The following is a 20,087-nucleotide window of genomic DNA, read 5'->3' on the forward strand; positions in this document are numbered from 1 at the left end:
CAGCTCCCCAGCTCGGAGACTGAGGAACACACTCTGACCTCGTGTCCCTGTAACTCAGTGGGCCCACAGCGCCCCCTCATGGGGACACTGGCAGCACTCCAGACACCGCCCTGCATTCTCTGGACCAGATGGTTGGGCTTCTGGATCTCCCCTTATTCCTGCCCCAGCTCCGTAAAGCCCAACTCACTTACACAAAGTGTTGCTATGTTGAATTAAGGGCTCAAAAGACTTTAATGGGTTTTATCCACTGACTTGCCTTTGTACTTTTAAAGCCATTAGGGAAGGCCTCAGTGTATGTGTCTCATACATTTAAAAACAAACCGCTCATCTCCATCATTTCTCTTTTAAAGGGTGTTGATCCAAAAGATGGAATTCCGTATGAGAAGAAGTTCTGTGAAGGTACGAATTATAGAGTTCATGTGCTTATCACAATAGGGACCCTCTTTTCTAGTCTGAGTCAGATTGAAGAGAACAGACCATCCAAGTGAGGAAGTGCCTGATGCTACAGCTTAAAGTTGAATGATTTCCATTTATTTTCATGAAAAATCAGAAAAAGGCATGAAAAAGCCTGTAGAAAATGGAGGCAGAACCTAGAAAAAGCAACACTGAATTTGTCTTACTGCCTCCTTTATGTGGGGATTGGAAACTTGATTGAGAATGCCAGAAAAGGCAGCAGGGGAGAGCGCAAGGTAATGGAAACCTAGCACTTCTCCAAATAGGAAAACAAATAGAGGTGCTCTTGTTTCCTCTTTCTCCGTGTCCTTCTCAATACCCGACAAGGTCAGACATCTGGGCTTGTCCTGACTGAGTCCCTGCGGCAGGCAACTGGGCTAAAGATTCACATCTGGGTGACTTGAGGGAGACCTCCAAGTTATAGCCATTGGGAGTTCCCAAAAATCGCTGAGCAAAAGCTCTGTATTCTACATGCCCAAACGCCACAGAACATCTGAGCTGCCACTGCTGTTAGGAGAAACCTATGATCACCCACATACTACTGAAAATATGTGCCTGGTGATACCCAAAGGGTCTCAGGCAAGACCCTCTGGTAGCATCACTTTTTACGTTTAGGCAGTATTTTCCCTAACTCTGAAAAGCATTTCAGTCATTCATTCATTCATTCATTTGACAGATATTTCCTAAATGCCTGTTCCTATTATGTACCAAGGGCTATACTTGGCTCTGAGTTGTCCTGGGCAGATGTGATACAGTCCATGCCTTCAATCAACTTAGTCTAATTGTCTTTAAACTCTCAGAGGGGTAGGAGGGGAGTAGAAAATGCACAGATCCAGTGCAGTGCATAGGTATGCAGTTTAGAAATGCTTGTTGGATGAATAAAAGAATGAATGAAAAAATGACTGATAAATAAATAAATAAACAAACTCAGATCTAGTGAAAAATCCTGGTATGAGGATCTAGGATCATCATGGGAAGCCTCTTGGACTTGCCCCATCCCAACCCCTCCTGGATGTCCTGGGCCTTCTCCATCTCCATGTATGTGGCCAAGTGCTAACTGTCACAGAGGCCCAGGATAGGGAGCCACTGAAATGAGGCTAGACTGTCCTCCAGCATGACTTGGGTGACTTGAGGCTAGGGGAAAGAGGTGCCCCTCTCTGTCTCTGGGAGGCATCAGTTGATTCTTCCAGGATCTTAAGGGATTTAGAAGAGTACATGCATCACCCATGGATAAATGAATTGTGTAATTGGGCCTCAGAGGCAGATTAAGTGATTCCTAACCTCCAGATAGGGCTTTGCAGAGACCTTCATGTTCATCTCCCATTAATCAGCCAAAATTGTCCACCCAGGGCTTTTGTGTGTATGGATTAAGGGCTTTAAAAGACCATAACATCTTTGAAAAGTCAAAATTGCTCCATGAGATCACAAATTCTTAAAGTGAATTATAACAGAATTCAAGAGAGTGATTTCCAAAACCAAAACTTAAGGCATATTTCTGAGTTCAGAAAAAGTTTTGATTCATTGATTCATCCATCACTCACTCATGAGGTTGCACGGCAGTTTGTTTTATGCTGAGCGAGGAAACACACCTGCATCTGTACAGCTTAGCTAGCAGTTTTGATGGCCTAGAAATCTCATTCAGCTCCTAAATGTGATCTCCCTCACTCCCCAGCACTTGAAAAGTGGCAATGTATCACTGTTATGACGCTCTGTGCATGGAATACACACCAGGGTATCTACTCTCCTAACCACCCAATCTGGAGGCTCCAAACTACTTGAGTGTATAAATAATGCAAATAAATTGTGCCACCCAGGTTCACAGCCCAGGGGAATCATTTTGCTGGGAGACTCAGCTGGGGCTCATTTTCACATCTCTCCCGAATGGATCACAGCTTCACAGATGTCTTTGGTAAGTAATTTTGGCAGTAATTATCCCGGATGTGCCGGCCTTTGTGTTTGGTCCCCCCTTGCTCTCTCTAAATGCGGTGCCAACTCCAAACAGGTGCAAATTTCCCTCCTCAGCAAAATCTGTTATAAGAGGCACATCCACAGCCATTTCAGCTCAATTCATTTCAAACAATGTGATAAGAAATGTGAGGGCATTGTGGCAACAGGCTCATCACAAGAACCATCCTGTCCATTAGAGAAGGGGGATAGTGCCCCTGCCAGGTGGAAAGGAGACTTGGACACAATGGGGAAGCTTGTCATATGGCCACCTCGGGCGTGGTTCCCTTCTCCCTCTCCAAGAACCCTGAAACTCTGATCCAGAGAAATCAGGAATTATACCAGAATTATAAATTCTTCCTTGATCCCTTCTTCTCAGACTAGAGAAATTGAACATATACCTAAACACTCCAACTGAACCTATCCCAAGTCCCAAAACTGAACAGATATAGACTTCCCTTTGTAAAGATGAGCAAGCAGGGAAACATCTGGACATATAAAAAATGCTCATGATCTCAAAAGAAAAGTACTTTTTTGGAAAAAAAAAAAAAAGCTTGCTGTAGGAGACAGAGTGGCATTTTGTAAAATATTAAATTCAGGTTCTCAACAATAGTCGACAGGAGGTTGTACCCATGAAAAAGGAGCAATCTGACATCGGGAAAGACTACTTTGGGGAGAAAGAACAATAATCAACTGATGTGAAAATCCAGTGGAAACACTGACAAGCAAGTTAGCAATGCAAAAAAGAAGATGAGCAAAGCAGTTCTCCAGCTGGGGAGTTTCTGGAACTCAGAGAAGAGGCATGCAGGATGGATTCTGGAGATTGAATAGAAAACCCAGAAAAGACAACACATTAGGCAGAGAGGAAGTGGTGACCAAATCAACAATAAAAGATAATTCTCTTGAGTTGAGGGAATCCTTGTCTTCAATCCCAAACCCGCCCTGAGCACCAGGTCCAAGTGTAAAATAGACTGTTTACCATGTTTTCCTTTTTTTTTTTTTTAATTCCAAATATAGAGAAAAATCTTGCAGTCATTCTGCCCAACAACAACAAAAAAACCCCAGCATACTTACTAGGAGGAAAAACCCTTTTGGCATCAGACTTACCTCTCAATGCTAACTTTCAGAAAATAGTGGAATGGCCTCTACAGGATTTTGAGGATTGTGTGTCAAAAGTGCTTAGACTGCCAAGATATTTTTGTTCTTACATGAGGGCCCCAGAGACTTATTCTCAGTTTTTCAAAGATTCAGAAAACATAACAGACTTACGCCCTCCTGAGAAAGATTATTTTAAGAAGTATTCCAGATTACTATTCCAAATATTCAAATATTACTAGATTTCATTATATAACATTTTCAAATGTACACAATGTCAAAAAATCTATAAAGTTAAAAGACAAATGAAAAAAGAGAACAATATTTATAACATATAAGGCAATATTTAAATCCCCTAATAACAGTTCCTGCATGTCAATAATAATTTTTTTAATTTAATAAAGAACATAACTAATAAATATAAACACAGTTTCATCTTTAATAGTAATCAAAGAAATACAAATTAAAACAACAATGGAATATCATTTATCATCTGTCAAACAGATAAAGTTTAAAAAGTGATAAAGGCCTAGTTTCAGCAAAAATATGGACATGTTCTTTCACCACCAAGAGTGTTTAACTTGTTAGAACTTCTCTAAAAGTCAATTTGACAATATATATAAAGTGGCATGAAAATGTTTGTGGTTTTAATAATTCTGCATCTGGAAGTTTACCTCTAAAACTGATCAGTCATTTGCTCAAGATTCTATGTACATGAATATTCATCAAAGAGTTACTTATAAGAGCAAAAATTAGAAAAGAAATTAAAAATTAAAAAAACCAGGGATTAGACATGTAAAAATATATTATATCCATAAAATGAAATGTTATGCTACCACTAATACACATGTTGTAGACATATTTCTTAGCAAGAAATTTATTAATAATAACTTGTTAGGGGGCAAGAATAGTTTATAAAATAATATGTATGAACCAGGTTTGTGAATATATAAGGGCATCTGTGTGTGCAAGCAAAGAAAATAATAGGAAGGTTATGGATCAGTACGTTAACACTGGTATGTTTGGATTGTAGAACACTGGGTAACATTTTCTCTTATTTTTCTTCAGTGAATTTGTACTATGTATGTACCAAAATATTGTAATCCAAGATTTAGGGGGTCTTTTTGTTTTGTTTTGAGCCAATAGCTAAAAAACACCAAAGCACTGCTTTTCTTAATATTTATAAAAACCCTCCGAGGTAGGTGTTATTGCAACATAGCTTCGCTGTACAGATACCCAGAGAAGTTGAGTAGACTGCCTAAGGTCACACAGCTAACAAGTGAAAGAATCACTTCCTTTCATTGTCATCTTGAACAAGCCACCTACCCAGAAACTCTGTAAATGATGGTAGGAACAATCTCAGGCAAGGCCATGTGTTTCATGATCTAAGGGCTGTGAACATGCTTTGGACACTATGCTGGATTCAAACCAGACAAAAAGTAGATTGACACACAGCTCATGCAGTGCAGTGGTGGCAGCTAGCCAGGCTGGTCCATGTCCTTGTGCTTGTCCTTCTTATCCCACACCTGGGCCTCTAGAGGCTGAGGTGAAGGGTGTCACTTTAGGTTTCTCCCAGAGAGAATGGCCTCTCACAAACTCTCACCAGAGCACCAGAGCAGCTCACTCGGCAGGGTGCTAAATCTCTGAGAAAGAGAAAGATCCACTGAGAAACTAGCCCAGCAGCTGGTCCCATCCTGAAGTCCTGACAGTTGGAATTTGAATTGTAACATTTTTTAATCTGCTATTTGCAACAACAAATTAAGTGAGATACTGCAGCTCGGCATTGTTGGTTTGGGTTTGGGTTACAGGTATCCCCTGGTTTCTGAAAGTTTGTTTTAATGCCACTTTGCTTTTACAGAAGACCTATATTCATCCCCTTTTCTTGCCAACTAAAAGAAATCTAAAGAAGATGTTCACTTTTACAAAAAAAAAGCTGTTACCAGACTAATGTAGGTCTTTCAGAAAAGCAAAGTGGCCTAATTCAAACTTTCAGAACACTCTGTGTTTAGATAGCCAGGGAAACCTGTATTTCCCACCCCACCCCCCTGTCACTTTTTGGCAGTGAATTGTAGTCCGGAGAAATGACCACAAGAATGGCAATAACATAGAGTTGATGTGGAAGCCAAATTGGGCATAATGGTAGTTGGGATTCATGAATCTCACCAACATGTTAATAATGCTGTTGGTGGTAGGGACATCACCACAGTTTTAGTGTCATTTTGTCACCTATTTCAAGCCTTTGATGTTCTAGTGTTCTTAAAAGGTCTCTCCAGGTTAACATGCTTCTCCAAGCTACAAATCAATCCAGTCACTCCAAGCCTGGACCACTTCTGTGTTATACCATTTATAAGATGGAAGATGAAACAAGAATAAAAGAGAAATATTTTGCCTAGAAAGTTAGCATTGAAAATGAAGATTTATCACAAAGTTATTATCAAAATAATGCTGTACAAACCACCCCAAGTCTCAGTGACGTAAAACAATTCCCATTTCTTCTCACTCACACATCTGTGGGCTATCTAGGATCAGCTATTTAGGCTGGACTCTGTTGGTCTTGGCTCCAAGCTAAAGGTTGGGTCTAGGTCTGTTCCATGTGTCTCATTTTTCTTGGTTGGGCAATCTATCCAAAAAGTATTCCTTTCATGGTAATGGTGGAAGTGCAAGAGGACAAGGCCCCCCCACAAATACATTTGCTGCATCATGTCCACCATCAATGCATTGGCCAAAGCAAGTGACACGGCCATGCCCAAGATCAATGGGGAAGCAAGTATATCTGCCCAAAGTGAGAGAGGGAAGAAAGTAAATATTTGCAGTATTGTTTTTATCTAATTATAAATGTTAAATATTCAATGGAGAAAAATAAGCAATACAGAAATTATTAAGAAATCATTAAAATTCTCCTAAATCCTACCACCCAAGGAGAATCATTTTAACATTTTGGAGTATCAGATTAGTTTTAAAATATTAATATTCTTCTTATTGAGGGAAAAAAAGATATGAAGTCAATGTTAGAACCAATTTTGAGAGGTAAAAAAAAAAATCCCCATCATCTTGAACTTTTCTCTGTGTTTTTCCACTCTTTCCCAGAACTCCACCCCCACTATGCATAACACACACACATACACATTATTTAGTCACAAGAGTAGCAAGTATGCAACAGGCCATTCTCCTTTTTTTCAATTGGCACTAATTATAATCATTTTTCCACATTGCTACTTAGTCTTTATATTCATTATATTTGTCAGTGTTCTATAGTATCCTTTTCAGTATATAATATAAGCCATAATCTACTAAACCATCTGGCCATGACTGGATATTAAGCTGATTCATTTCTGGGCTACTATGGATCATACTCCTTAAAAAAAAAAATTCTCATTTTCAAACATATAACCTATAGAATCTCTTCATTTGCACAGGGAGTCAGCCTATGTATGATTACAATGCCTAGCAGACATCCATGACGGATGTTGAGCTCTGATGTCTCATGTCTTGACTGTTTGGCTTTAATGCTTGTGGCAAGTAAACAAAATATCGCCAAGTACTAACCTGGGACCTACTGTGTACGAAGCCCTGTGATAGGAGTGAATGACACAGGGGTAAAGGGAATGGAAGGAACCAGGTCTTCAGAAGGCTTCAGGCCTTATGGGGAAATGGGGACAAGCAAATTCCAGAGCTGCTGCATCAATGCATATGCATTCCCCAAACTCAAGGAAAGAAGGAGTTCAGGCAGTCTGGTCCTCACAGGAAGATGTGTCCTAGCAGCTGAAAGAGCACACACAAAGGCTCACAAGTAAGAGGGTTCAGCATTCTGAGAAGAAGTCTAGTGTGGCTGAATTGATGTTCATAGAGCACAAACTGGAGAAGGTATGAGAAGAGTCTAGAAAGGTGCATAGGAGCCAGATCTCAAGGGCCCTTGAAGCCACATTAAGGAATTCAGAGTTTATCCTGAAGGCAATAGGAAGCTGCCAAGGGGTTTTAAACTGAGAAATAGCAGCAGTCATATTTGAATTTTAGAAATATCACCCTGATTTCAGTGGCAGGATGGATTGGAAGGAAAAACAGGAAAGTAGACCAACTAGGAGTTTATCTTCTAGTGAAAGTGCCCTAAACTGGAAGAGTACAGTGGGAAAAAAAGAAGTGGACAAACTCAGAAGTTATCTAGAAGGAACAGTGGACATGTATTTTTCTCATACCCTTCCCACCCTGTGGACTTTACAGCCAGTTCCTGAAGAGATCAGCCTCCCTGAGCCAGATCTCCCGCCCAGCTGGGCTTACTCCAGGGCTGTGAGGGTATCCCCGCATCTGGAGAGGCAGCCTCACCAACTTCACCCCCCTCATGCTGATCTTCCCTGCAGGGGTTGAAGCCAGCTTTTGGAAGAGTCTCGCTTACTGGAAGAGTCTGTCCCCGTAAGAAACTTCTGGTGCCTCTGGTTCTTCTGCACCATACCCCTGACTCCCAATAGTTACGGTGAACTTATAATTCGTTGTCCAAACCTGAGAAAAGAGGGATCACTACTGGTAATTATATGAGGATAATAGGCATTAACTTAGACTGGCCCAGACAAATTGGGATGTATGGCCGCCCGACTGAGAGCATGAGAGCCATGTATGGAACTGACACCATGAGTCAAGAGTAGTGCCCAGAGGGGAGTTTCCAGCCCCTAAATTATCTCTATATAAAATAATCTTGGACTTTGAAGCAGACCTGGGTTCAAATACTAACTTAGCCACTTACTGATCCTCTCTGAACTTAATTTCCTCATCTAAAAAAATATAAATAATTATAGCTATCTCATCAGAAATTTGGGATGATTTTACAAGAGGATATTTAAAAATGGACTATTTATTTCTACCTAACTTTCAACTGAGGCCCCAGGACAATGTGGGCCAACTATTCCCACATTCTGCTGTCAAATATTAGAAGGACTTCAGCAGGACATGCACAAGAAGGGAGTGAAAATCGTTTCTGCAACCTGTAGCTGAATGCCCACCTCAAAGGTCTAAGAGTTGAGGCAGGGAATGGCTGGTGTCAGCATGTCAGGGGGCCTCAGGTCTCCCCTTGGGGGAAGGGTGGACATGCTTCCCTCCCAGAGTAGATGACCACTAGCAGACTTGGATGGGTGTCTCCAGAGACTGGAGTCACAGGGGCTGGTGTCCGACACTCTTGTGAATAATGTAAGGGTGTGAATAATGTGACTGAGGAAAGAAGGAATGTGTCTCCTGGGGGCAAAGACATATACCCCAGGAAGGGAGAGCCAGCTTGGATCATTACAAATCCTGGAAAAGATTGTCTGGAGATGACTTCACTATGGAGGGTAAACTCCAGATGACCAGAGGCTGGAGCATGAAAATTAAAGACTAGACGGGGTGAAGAAAATGCACCAACTGCACCTGCAAAATTAGTCACATGTTCCCAGCAGGGCCTCTCAGAGCCCCCATTAGAGAGAGCCAGCTTTGGACATCTGCCCAGCCAGAAGAATCACTTCTGATTATACCTCTTCTCCTTCCACCCACCACCCCCTGTGGTCAGAAGCCTCAGCCCTGAATTATTCCTTAATTCATTTGACTATAACAATAAGAAACAATCAATACAAATAACATTTTTATGACATATAACTTTATTTTCCAAAACAAACAAAAAAACAAGTTAGAAGAGTAGTTTTCTTTTCCATTGTTGTGAATCTCTTTGATATCTGGCTAAAGACAGCTGGATCTCCATACCTGCTTCCCTCTTCAATCTGTTTTAATATACATGTAGGTAGCCTCTTGAAAATTACATTGTACCCTCATGAGTGAAATAAAAAGGCAAATGAAAAAGGTAAATCAAGTCTTAGAATTATGATGAAAATAGTGACCTCATAATCTGTGAGGGTCTCAAAGATCTCTAGGGGTCCCCAGACCCTATTTTGAGAACCACTGTCACAGAGTTTTCCTGTTGCCTCTAATGTCCAAACTTTGAGGATTTACAAAAGGAAGATGTGGTTGTGGAGTACCACAGTGTAGTTTCCAAAATTGTTTATGTCTAGAAATGCCAGAAAAGAGGTACTCTAAGATAGAATGTTTTAGGGCAAAATAGGAAGCCATCAGCATAGGGTGGACTAGCCTCTCAACCCAAGAGTTCCAGAGCATATGTGAGGTTCCCCAAGAGAGTGTCCCTGAGAATGCTCACTCTGCCAGGCTGTGTGTCCTCAGTCATCCCTCTGCCCATGGGATCTACTATTTGAAAACCTTTTAGTAATGTCACCACAAAGGAAGAGAACCCCCAACATTTTGGCTAATTCAGCAGGTGGAACCCCTTTTAAACTGGTTTTCTAGTCAGTGTCAGAGTCAACATTTAGCAGGGACCAATCAGGAAAATAAAAGCATTCCAACAGAGGGGATTTAATACAGGAGATTGACTACACAGTGTTGGATTTAATACAAGTAACTGATTACATAGGTATTAGAACTAAAAGGGAGTTTCTGAAGAGATTAATCATTGCTGACGCTAGGGCTAGGGAACAAAAAGGAAGATGGGGTTTTATCAGAAGCTAAAGCAAGGGGTCAAGGCTGATGCTTGACCTTGGCAGAGCCTATACTGACTGCCAAGGGCACACAGACCAGCTGCTACTGGAACCACTGTGGGATGTGGAAATGAGCCAGAAGTAGCAAAGGAGGCAGAAGGCTGAAGGCTGCTGGAGGCTGCTAGAGGCTGCTGACCTCCGCTGGAACCCAGAAAATTGTTCCTCTCCTCCTCCCACGGGCTCCTCTCCCACCTGCTCCTCCCATTGGCTGGGGGACACAGAGGAGTCTGGGAATTGTAGTTTTTAGAGTCCACGCCCCTTCTATGGAGCAGAGACGGAGCCCAGAGGCAATCAGTGGAATGGGAGGCCTGCCTGGCTGCACCATCTTGGCCCATTAGAGCCTCATCCCTTTATGTCCTTTTACCCTGGGACCTGTCTCACCCTTAGAGTCCCCCCCAAGGCTGCTGTTCACCAAATGCCAAATCATTCCCTTCTCAGCTGCCTTTGAGGAAGCCTCCCCAAAATGACCAGAAGAGGGCGAACTCCCAGGAATCATCTTTAAAAATGAAGCCTCTGGACCTTTCTCTGAGGGGTTTGGGTGCCAGAGGTTCTGAGTTTGGATTCTGTAGCCCTGACTGTGGCACTAGGGAGTACCCACTGGCCCCTGGCCCCACCTTGCAATCCCTCCACGGACTCTGGGTTCATGTAGCAACCGTAGTAAACACCTGGCTGCGGGGGCCTCTCTCGGGGACTGACAGTGCGAATAGGTACGGTCAACGGTCAACAGACCCTTCAGGACCCCGCAGCGTGTTTGGTGCTCTGCATTGGCTGCGCCAAGTCATCTGTCATATCGTCTGGAAAGAGACGGGAGTGCCGAAGAAAATCAATGACTCGTTTCATAATAGGCCATTCTGCCCTTTATGAGAATACTCAACATTTCTTGGCCTTTGTCTCCCTATAAAACAGAAAACACTCCTGCAAATGCATCACCCCATCCCGACTGCGCCTATGGAAAAGGACTCCACAGTCTTGGGTGTCTTTCCTGCCGCAGCCTCTTCCTCTCTCCCCTTCTTGCCACCCGCTCGTTAAGCAGTGTGGCACCCGGGAGGCCTGTTTACAGCTAATTAGATTAGTAGTGTGTTCATCTGGAAAGATATTTGTAGTTCAATAAAGAGTGTGAAGAATCACCCTCCTGGTTCCAGAGAAACAAAGGTTCTAAGTCTCATTCCACTGGGGGCAGAAAAAGGTTTTTGCCCCCTCCCTCCTTAAACAAGCCTCCCTTCTCTCCAAGATATCTGTAGTCCTTAGACTCAGAATGAGCTTCCCATGCCACATGAAAGATCTCAGCTTCGAAAGATTGCAAAGCAAAACAACAAGCAAATTTGAAAACACTTTCATGTGTTTTTTTCTCTTTCAAAGGAAAAACAATCACTGCTTGAGATGTTTTGTTGAGAAAGAAAAGGAGGCAGAGAGATCATCAAGGCCAGCGATAGACGCTGCCCTCCTGCCTCTTCCCCATCTGTTCGAAAATTATTTCCAAAATATTAAATGCTGCATTTCACTGAACCAGAATTGCATGATGCGTTGGGGCTAGGGGAGAGAGGAGGGAGACGAGATTCTGAAATACAATTTCCCAAATGTTTATTTTGCTAGCGAAGGCTGCTGCCTGTACTATTATAAAATCTTAGCACGACCCCCAGCAGGCTGTTGTCTGTAGGGTAAGTAGGCACAGACTGAATTCCGTACTGTGTCAAGGACAAAATGAATCCTTAATCTGGCTGCAGAAAATGCATATTCACCCAAGAGAACAGCGGCTCCAGTCTTTCAAGCCCACGTGTGCTTCATTCCTTTCTTTGAGATGAGTGTACAGATCAAGTTTGGCTGCCCTTTATTAGCCCCCAGACAGCCCGGGCAGAATCAAAGCTTGCACCTTGGCTCTCCCTAACCTGCCTACTTCCTGCTCTCTGGATTTAACAATGAGCATAGAGCTTCCATCAAGCATAAAGGCTGATTTTCATGGTGCACGTAAAATATGAAAATCCTACCTCGGCTAACTTCATGTCGACTCCAGAAATATTTAAGGGTTAGAGTACTTTATTATTGTTTTTCCAGACGAGGAAAGGTCATAGTTCAGTAAAATTGGACAAAATTACATTTTCTGCTCCTCAGACGTCTTGCAGGCTGGCAGATTAAGGATGCAAAGTGGTGAAAAGAGAAGCCTCAATCCTAGTTACTTCTCATTTATTCGGTCAGAAAGAGTTATGTTCATGTCAGTGAATCCTTTCCTCCAGCGGCTATCAGGTCACAAGAGACAGAATGTTCAATTCCCATTCCCATTCCCTGTTCATGGGCACAGGCCTTCCTGCTCAAGGTGAGCATCTGGGTCTCTTACCTGCCAGCAGAGTAGGGTGTTCTTGCAGGCTCATTCTTCCGAAAACGTTTGTGATCTTAGCCCTCAATAGCTTCTGCAAGAATTAAAAAGCCGAACACTCATTGTTGTGAAAAACTACAAGAGGAAATTATTTGAAGCTCCATACTTCTGAAAAGCATTTATAATTAGCCAGCCCACATGCCTGCTCTCCCAGCACATGAGATGGAGATTTCCTCAGAGAGAGGCAGCATGAGTCCATAAGCACCTGTGCAAGCCAGCGTGCTGCTAAGACTCAATGCAATCTCTTGCCCTCTAGTTAATTATATTTACCACTTTGCTTCGCTCTCCCTCAAGCTCCTCAACCGTGAAATGGGTCTCAGGGAACTAACTCATCACAGGAAAAACATCTAGAATCTCGAATCAGTGGGGATGTGGAAAGAGGAAAATTCTGGCATTTAGAAATAATTTGGGATGGTTGGAATTGATTGCTACACCCCATTCATTCATTAGCTCATTCAGCTAATTCCCTCCATGCCACTCCTTGGGGTAATAAGAATAGAGATTGCCCAGCCCAGCCCTTGCCAAATGCCAGGTTTCAGAATGATTTCCTGGGGATTTTCTACTCAAGGTATTGGCTAGCAGATTGGTCAGAGGTGTGAGCTAAACCATAAGCCCTAGAGGAAAATCAAGGGAAGCATTCTGAAATACAAGGTCCAAAGAGTCCAGACAGATTAAGGACAGCAACACTGAGCCAAGAATGTAAAGACTGATTGCTAAAGAGCCCAAAGGAAAATAGATCAATAAGGAGCAAAGAGGTCATGTTCTCATGTTGGTAACATAGTTGTGAGCCAGCAAGTAGAGCAGGTAGAAGGGTAGAGCCTTTCTTAAAAGACTAGTTATTAATCAAGCAGGGTATAGGCTCAGCTGCTGTAACAAAGAATCCCAAAATTCAGTGACTTAAGATGCAAATGTGTTTTCCTTTCATATAATAATCCAGAGAAAAGCAGTCCATGGCCGGCAAGACAGCCAGACCATCCTCAACATGCAGCTTCCACCTCTGAGTCCAAGGGAGTTGCTCCAGCTTTTGCCACCTCCCTCCTATAGGAAAGAAAAAGGGCCCGGTGGGACACACACATCCCCTGGGAGAATCTGACTCAGAGGTGGCACACATTACTCTCTCACACACCTCACTGTGCAGAACCTAGTCACATGGCCACACCAGGCTCCACCAGAGGCTGGGAAGTATGGTCAGTCCCTGGTTGGGCAGCCATGTGCCCAAAGAACAATGTGGGAGTTCTATTAAAGGCAGAGAAAAGAGATGAGGGTGGACAATTGGGGCCCTATACATGAAAAGGAGTCTCTAGCCTCAAGGAGCTTAAAGTCTACTTGGGAAGATAGACAAGTAAACTCTTGTCTTATAACATTAAGCAAATATTACCATGTGTTTACCAAATGCCAGGCATTATACTTAGCATTATCTCCTTTCATACTGAAATGACTCCATTATTAGGTATATTTTATAGATGAAGAAATGAAGACTTAGAGAGGTTAACTAACCCAAGATAATGCAGTTAAACATGGAGCCCAGATACAAACCTGATTCTGTCAGACCCTAAAGCAGAAGTCAGCATATTATGGCTCTTGAACCAAATGTGGCCCTTCACTTTTTTTTTTTGTAAATAAAGTTTTAATGAAACACAGCATGCGCATTCATTTACATATTGTCAGTGGCTGCTTTTCCACTACAATGGCAGTCATAACAGAAACCAAATGGCCCGCAAAACCTAAAATATTTACTATCTGCCCTTTACAGAAGAAGTTTGCCTACTCTGCCCTAGTGCTGGCATGTCAGGTGTAATTAGCTAGACATGCGCAGGGTGTGATGAGAGCTGGAGGAGAGCCCCTTACAGAGGGAGGGTGGGCCAGTCCAAGAAGTCAGGATTTAGCTAACCCTTGACCAATGAACAGCAATTGATCAGTAAAGACAGTGGAGTAGGAAGAAGAGCTTGTGACAGACCTGGAGGTCTGAGTGGCCCACAGGTATCTGAGTGGGGTGTGAGAAGAGGTTGGGGCAGTGGGTGGTGCAGTGTGGAGGAGGATACTGAATAGCTACAGTAGCTCGTAGAGCAGCATTTCCCAAACCTGGCCCATCGTCGTAGCCATTTTGGGCACTTATTAAAAATAAGGATTCTAAGACTCCACCACAAATCTGCCCAAACAGGATCCATATCTTCAAGAAACTCCCCACAAGATTCTGGAATACATTGCTGAAGATGGTAGGGGGAGAGTGAGAAGGCAGGGACACTGGCCAAAGTCTGTGGTGGTAACCCAGGGCCATCCTACGTGCAAGTTGGAAGGCTAGAAGCAGCAAGGGTTTGTGACAGCTTCTTGGTAGAAGGTGAAAGAGGGGAGAGGAAGAAAATGAGATCGTTTTTGTGAGTGAGATAGTGGGGAGTGACAGCCCAGTTCTGGCCTGGTCATGAGGAGTCCCCGTGATGGCTTCTCCTGTTCTCCTCTCTATAGCTTGGCTATGGACTTTGGGCTTCTAGAGTCTAATGTTGGATGTTACCTCTCAAAAAGGGAGAACTACCCCATCCCAGACAAATGGAAGCCTGGTTGCTTCAGAAATGACCAAACCTTTACAAAATCAAATGGAGGTATCTGAAGGGGGGACTTTTATAATTTGATATGGATGCCTCATTGCCTGTTCCTGTCCCTTAGAAGAGTTATTTTTTCTGTTTGTTAAAGAATTTGTTTCACTGGCTCCATGAAAGAATTGAGTTGTGATTATTTCTGCATAACAGCGGGACACTTTAAACTCTTATTTTCTCAGTTTTATGAATTTGGGTATAGTTCTTCAATCACTCTGGAAGTAATGATGGAAGGAATTGAATTCTGTGGAAGAAATCCAACTGCATGATGCATTTTCATTTGATATGGGGCAGTTAGATAAATGCATCTCTCAACTCATTCATTGAATAAATAAATCATGGGGTTAGAGCTTAAATAATAAATAAAAGAAAAGGGGAAAGAGACTAAGAGGAGCTGACAAGGTGAAAAAATAAATAAAAAGAGATATATGCAGGCAAAATGATGAAAGATTGTTGCCTGCCATTCTGTCCTCTTTATATTTACTGGTCACATTTTGCTAGAAATGTTTGACTATTTCTTCACTGCCCCATAAGGTTTTGGACTGGCATAGGATCAAAGATGAAATGCTATACCTTTTCCCTGAAAATTATTTATTTAGCGCTAGCTGAAGTCTAAATGTGCCTTCAATAGGCATCATCCCAGGAGCTGAGCAGTTACTGTTACTGGTCATGACAACAGATAGAGCGGTAGATAACTGGCATCCTGGCTGTTTGGGTTTGTATGAGGGAGACTTTGTTGGTCTTCCTTGTACATAATATGAATCAGCCTTGGCATTTTGCATATGGTATTGCCAACACTTTAACTCTTTTCTCCCCTGCCCCTCTTTGCCTGGCTCCCTCTTAGTAACCTCACAGGACTCACATGGGATAATGTTTCTTTCAAGATTCCTTCCCTGACCCCCACACATGGGATAGGTGTCCCTTCTAGCACTCTGGACTTCCCTATCAATCCTGCTAACAGCTAACGTTCATTGAACACTGACAATTCTGAACTCTATGAATGGATTGTCCTTTCCAGTCCTCTCAACCACCTGATGAGAGAGGTGCTATGATTAGTCCATTGTACAGACAAGGAAACTGAGATACAGAAGAGTTAAATCAAGTCTTCAAGGTTACCCAGCTGGGAAGTCTTTATTTTCTAGCCTGTGAGCTCCACAAAGGAGTAACTTGTGGCTGCCTGGTACGATGGTCAACAGAGTGCCTGGCATGGGCTGGCATTGATGTGTTTCTCTCTGTCTCTCTCTCTCTTGTCTCTGACTCTCTCTCTCTCTCTCTGTGCTTCTATCCTTCTCTCCGTGTCTCTCTTTCTCTGTATGTTTAATGAATTATAAGGCCACAGGGGCCTCAATAGGAGACTCACTTCACTGCATATGGGATTCTAAAGTTGATGAATCAAACTCGGAGTTAAATTGCATTCTTGAAGTTGTCTATATCAAAGCGTTAGCTTATGTGAATGATGCTGCCTGACTGAGTTAAGTCTGAGATTGCAGAGGCAGAAAACAGATGAAATACACTTTCCCCGCTCTCCCGGAGCTTCATCTGCCAGGCCACACTGGAAGATAAACCTCCGGATCAGCAGTGCGTGTTGTGCTCTGTGGCTGCCTTTCCCCAGCAGATGTGAGGATAGAACAGGCTCTGGGAATATGTGAGTGGGGTGTGTATGTAGGTGTCTGTGTAGGGTCACATATCGTTTCAGTATGTATCCCAAAAATATTCATTCTATACTCCTCATAAGTAATGTATGGCTTCCATATAAGAGAAACAGAGAGGAAAAGATGGCAGCCACTCCTCAGTTACCTGTAGATTTCTGAACTTTTCACCCAAAGCAGTATCCAAGAGACCATCCATTCAGTAGACACCCAGGAAGCCTCATTTTCAGCAACTGGTAGACCCAGCTTAGCCAAGTTTGTGATTTCGTGAGATTTGGCAGCTTAGGGGAAAAGCAAGGACAGATATAAATGGGTTACTGAAAGCCTACGTTGTTAGAACTCTGGCCTGCTCCAAGCCTCTCCCTTCCTAGTCCCACCAGGATCTGGGTGCAAATCCCAGCCCCCTATTACCAGTTCTGTGACGTTGGCAAGTCACCCAAACTCCCTCTGAGTTCTGTTTGCCATAGTTTTCCTGGGTCCCGCACTGCCCAGTTTCTGCCCGGAAAATACAGACTCCTCTGTGACCCAGAACCAGTGACAGGAGGTGCCACCATAAAAGGGGCTTTTTCAGTATATCCGAGTAGGTTGAGGCCTGGGTACTCATTCTTTTTTTGAGAGGTAGTATCCAGCATCTGATACATGGTAGTTGCTCAAAAAGTGTTTGCAGAAGGGAGAGAGGAAGGAAGGAAAAAGACGAATCCCTGCCTCACAGAGATGTTTGGTGAAGTTAAACAGCGTGTTTAAGTTTCCCATCCCAGTGCCTGGCACATAAGGGGAATTCATTATTCGTTCCCTTCCCTACTCTGGCCTACAGTGCAAAAGCTATCTGGGAAACATAGGACATGCAAGCATCATGAATGGATAGACATTCACTTACAGGACTAATTCACATACCAAAGCCTAAAGGAATAGGACCAGAGCAAGAAAGTTTATGTGAGCGTCCAGGAGGGCACTTAAAGTTTCATGACTTGGTATTCCTATAAGGAAAGGCGCTAAGGTAGTAGCGGCGATAAGAGGAGGAGAGGTGGGGGTGATGAGATTGAGAGACAAGCAGAAGGTGGGAAGTCCTACAGTGAGCCTTTGGGATGGAAAGGCCGAAAGCAGGAGGACAGCCTCATCTACGCCACCTGCAGGACAGATGAAGTAGTGGCAGACCAAGAGCGCGGGTAGACTCTCCGCGTCCCAAAACTAAACAGAGAGCTGTCCTCTGATTCCCAGGCCTTCGGATTCTTGCTCCATTATCAAAAGACCAACCTAAGAGCTGTTTTCTTCTTTGAGTAAAACAACAAAACCTGTCTGCTTTGAGAGTTTAGTTCCTGGGAAATAAATTTTAAAATACTCATTTAACTGAGGATGATATTTTTCGTGTCTTTTTCCAAAGGAAGTTAGCTGCAGAGTCTTCCAAGTGACTTTCTATTATTTGAAAATAAACAACTTAGATCTAACCCAGTTAACAGTATTGGAAAAGGGAATGTACTGTGCAAGTTGTCCACAGCATTGCTGGATAGGGAGGGCTGAAATGGAGACAGTGAAATAAAAGCATCAAGAATATTCCCTTTATCGCTGGAAGATTGGCACGACCAGATGAATGTGTGATTGATACCATTACTCTCTTTTCTCTCACTGAAGATGGTTTTAAGAAACCCAAATGTAAGTTGCCTGTTGAAGTTAGGGCTTAAAATATACTCAAATCTAAAGTATTATGTTTACTGAATATGCGTTAAAAATGAGAACCAGTGGGCTTTCTCAATGCACACACACACACACACAGAATAATGTGAAAATATTACACAAAAATAGTATATACATGCCAATTATGACATAAAAACATTTTATATCATTGATAAAATCAGAAGATAATCTGAAGCAATGCTGTAGTTGACTTAGTGCTCATTGAGTTTCTGATGCTCTTTACAAATTGGGGAAATTTTTCTTGGTAAATATTAAGTCTTTCCACATATGTACATTTAAGGTACATTTAAGGCGAGTTTCCTGAGAACATAAATGCTCACGAGGAATAAGCAGGAATTGATGAGGGAAATCTTAATTTGCATCTTTCCTGCCTTAAATGCCTGAAAGTATAATGTTGCATGAATAAGGCTTTTAGTGTTTAATGTGATATGACTTAAACATTCTCTTTTTGCTAGGGTCTATAAAACCTTTGCCATTAATGGCCATTACTTCTCATTTTTATCTACCAAATTTACCAAGGAAGAAAAAGTATGTAAAGGCTTCCATTTGTCTGCTCAAATCTTTTCTATTATCTGGCAATAAACTTCAGTTCTCTTAAACCTGGGACAATCCACTTGGCAAGGGACTCTAGGTGATCCATCCAAGCATGATCCTTTACATAGTGTAGGGCTTCCACTTGTCAACCTGCTCTCCTCGCTGTCCTTAGATCCTCCCAACATTCCTGTTGAAGTAGATAGAGTAATATTCGACAGCCATCAGAGATCTCAAAACTGACACATTGGTAAAGCTCCATCTTCCCTGATTTTGCACAGCTAGGAAAAGTAAAACTTGGCCATAACACCATAAGTGAAGTCTAAAGCACTTAACCAGGGAAACAGATTTGTATTATTTCAGGGTTACTCGAGTGACTGGGAGAAACCTATGCAGCTGAACTTCCTGGGCCTTCCAGGGCTCCAACTGCGGGATACAGACCCACCCTGGTCCCCGCTGTGATTCAGCATCAGCTACCATCTGGGGATGATTCCAGGACTGGTTGGGGCTTTTTTGAGAGCAGCAAGAAGTCCCAGAGTCTCCCAGGTATTTGAGATCCATTTCTTCAGATTGATCCAGAGACTGAATTGAGAGACCCCACTTCCCACGACGAGGTTGCTGGCCATTTCCTCGCCTGTCCTACCCCTCCCTCCACATCTGCTCTTCCCCAGCTGGGAAGATAAACACTCTATCAGCCACCTCTGACTGAGAATGGGGCTGGATGGGATATGGAAACCACTTCCGATGTGTCATATCCAGATTGTGGAGTTTCACTGTATTGGGAGAGCCAGACACAGAAGTCAGAGCTCCTGGATTTCTAAAGTAAAGCTTTTTCCTACTTTGCCGGCACCCCCTCTGTTATGGCTCCAGGCTGCAGAGAGCCGCAGACACGCCTCCCTGTGCTGGCAGCCTTCCTGTCTAACTCCCTGGGAAAGGCAGAGCTGACGGCCCAGAGTCAGAAGCCTAGCTCCCTGCCAGTTCCCCAAATCTGGGGTGGTTATTATGCGGATGACTGAGAAAAAGGACAGAGAGTGGTATCCGGGAGTGTTGTATCCTTCTTTTAACTTCCAACGTGTTCTACAGGCTGCTAGCTTAACACAGCGCATGAATTCTGCCTACATCTCACAAGCCACTTGCTTATTCACTATCTCCATTTAACACGTCTTACGAATTTCATCCGTTCTGTTTATTTTTCTTG

The 20,087-nt window shown here is 42.9% G+C and overlaps 1 protein-coding gene across 4 annotated transcripts in view; it reads left to right on the forward strand.

The window, feature by feature from the left end:
- AOAH (acyloxyacyl hydrolase) overlaps window positions 1-20,087 on the forward strand; it is a 156,732-nt gene that overhangs the window by 76,672 nt on the left and 59,973 nt on the right. For all 4 annotated transcript variants that reach the window (XM_081800267.1, XM_081800269.1, XM_081800268.1 and 1 more), the window contains 2 exons: window positions 351-399; window positions 2,268-2,362. In XM_081800267.1, the coding sequence (XP_081656393.1) occupies window positions 351-399; window positions 2,268-2,362 (144 nt within the window). The remainder of the gene's footprint in view (window positions 1-350; window positions 400-2,267; window positions 2,363-20,087) is intronic.

Source organism: Leptonychotes weddellii, chromosome 12 (assembly GCF_054177405.1).
Source record: "Leptonychotes weddellii isolate Sample4059 chromosome 12, ASM5417740v2, whole genome shotgun sequence".
Lineage (NCBI taxonomy): Eukaryota > Metazoa > Chordata > Mammalia > Carnivora > Phocidae > Leptonychotes > Leptonychotes weddellii.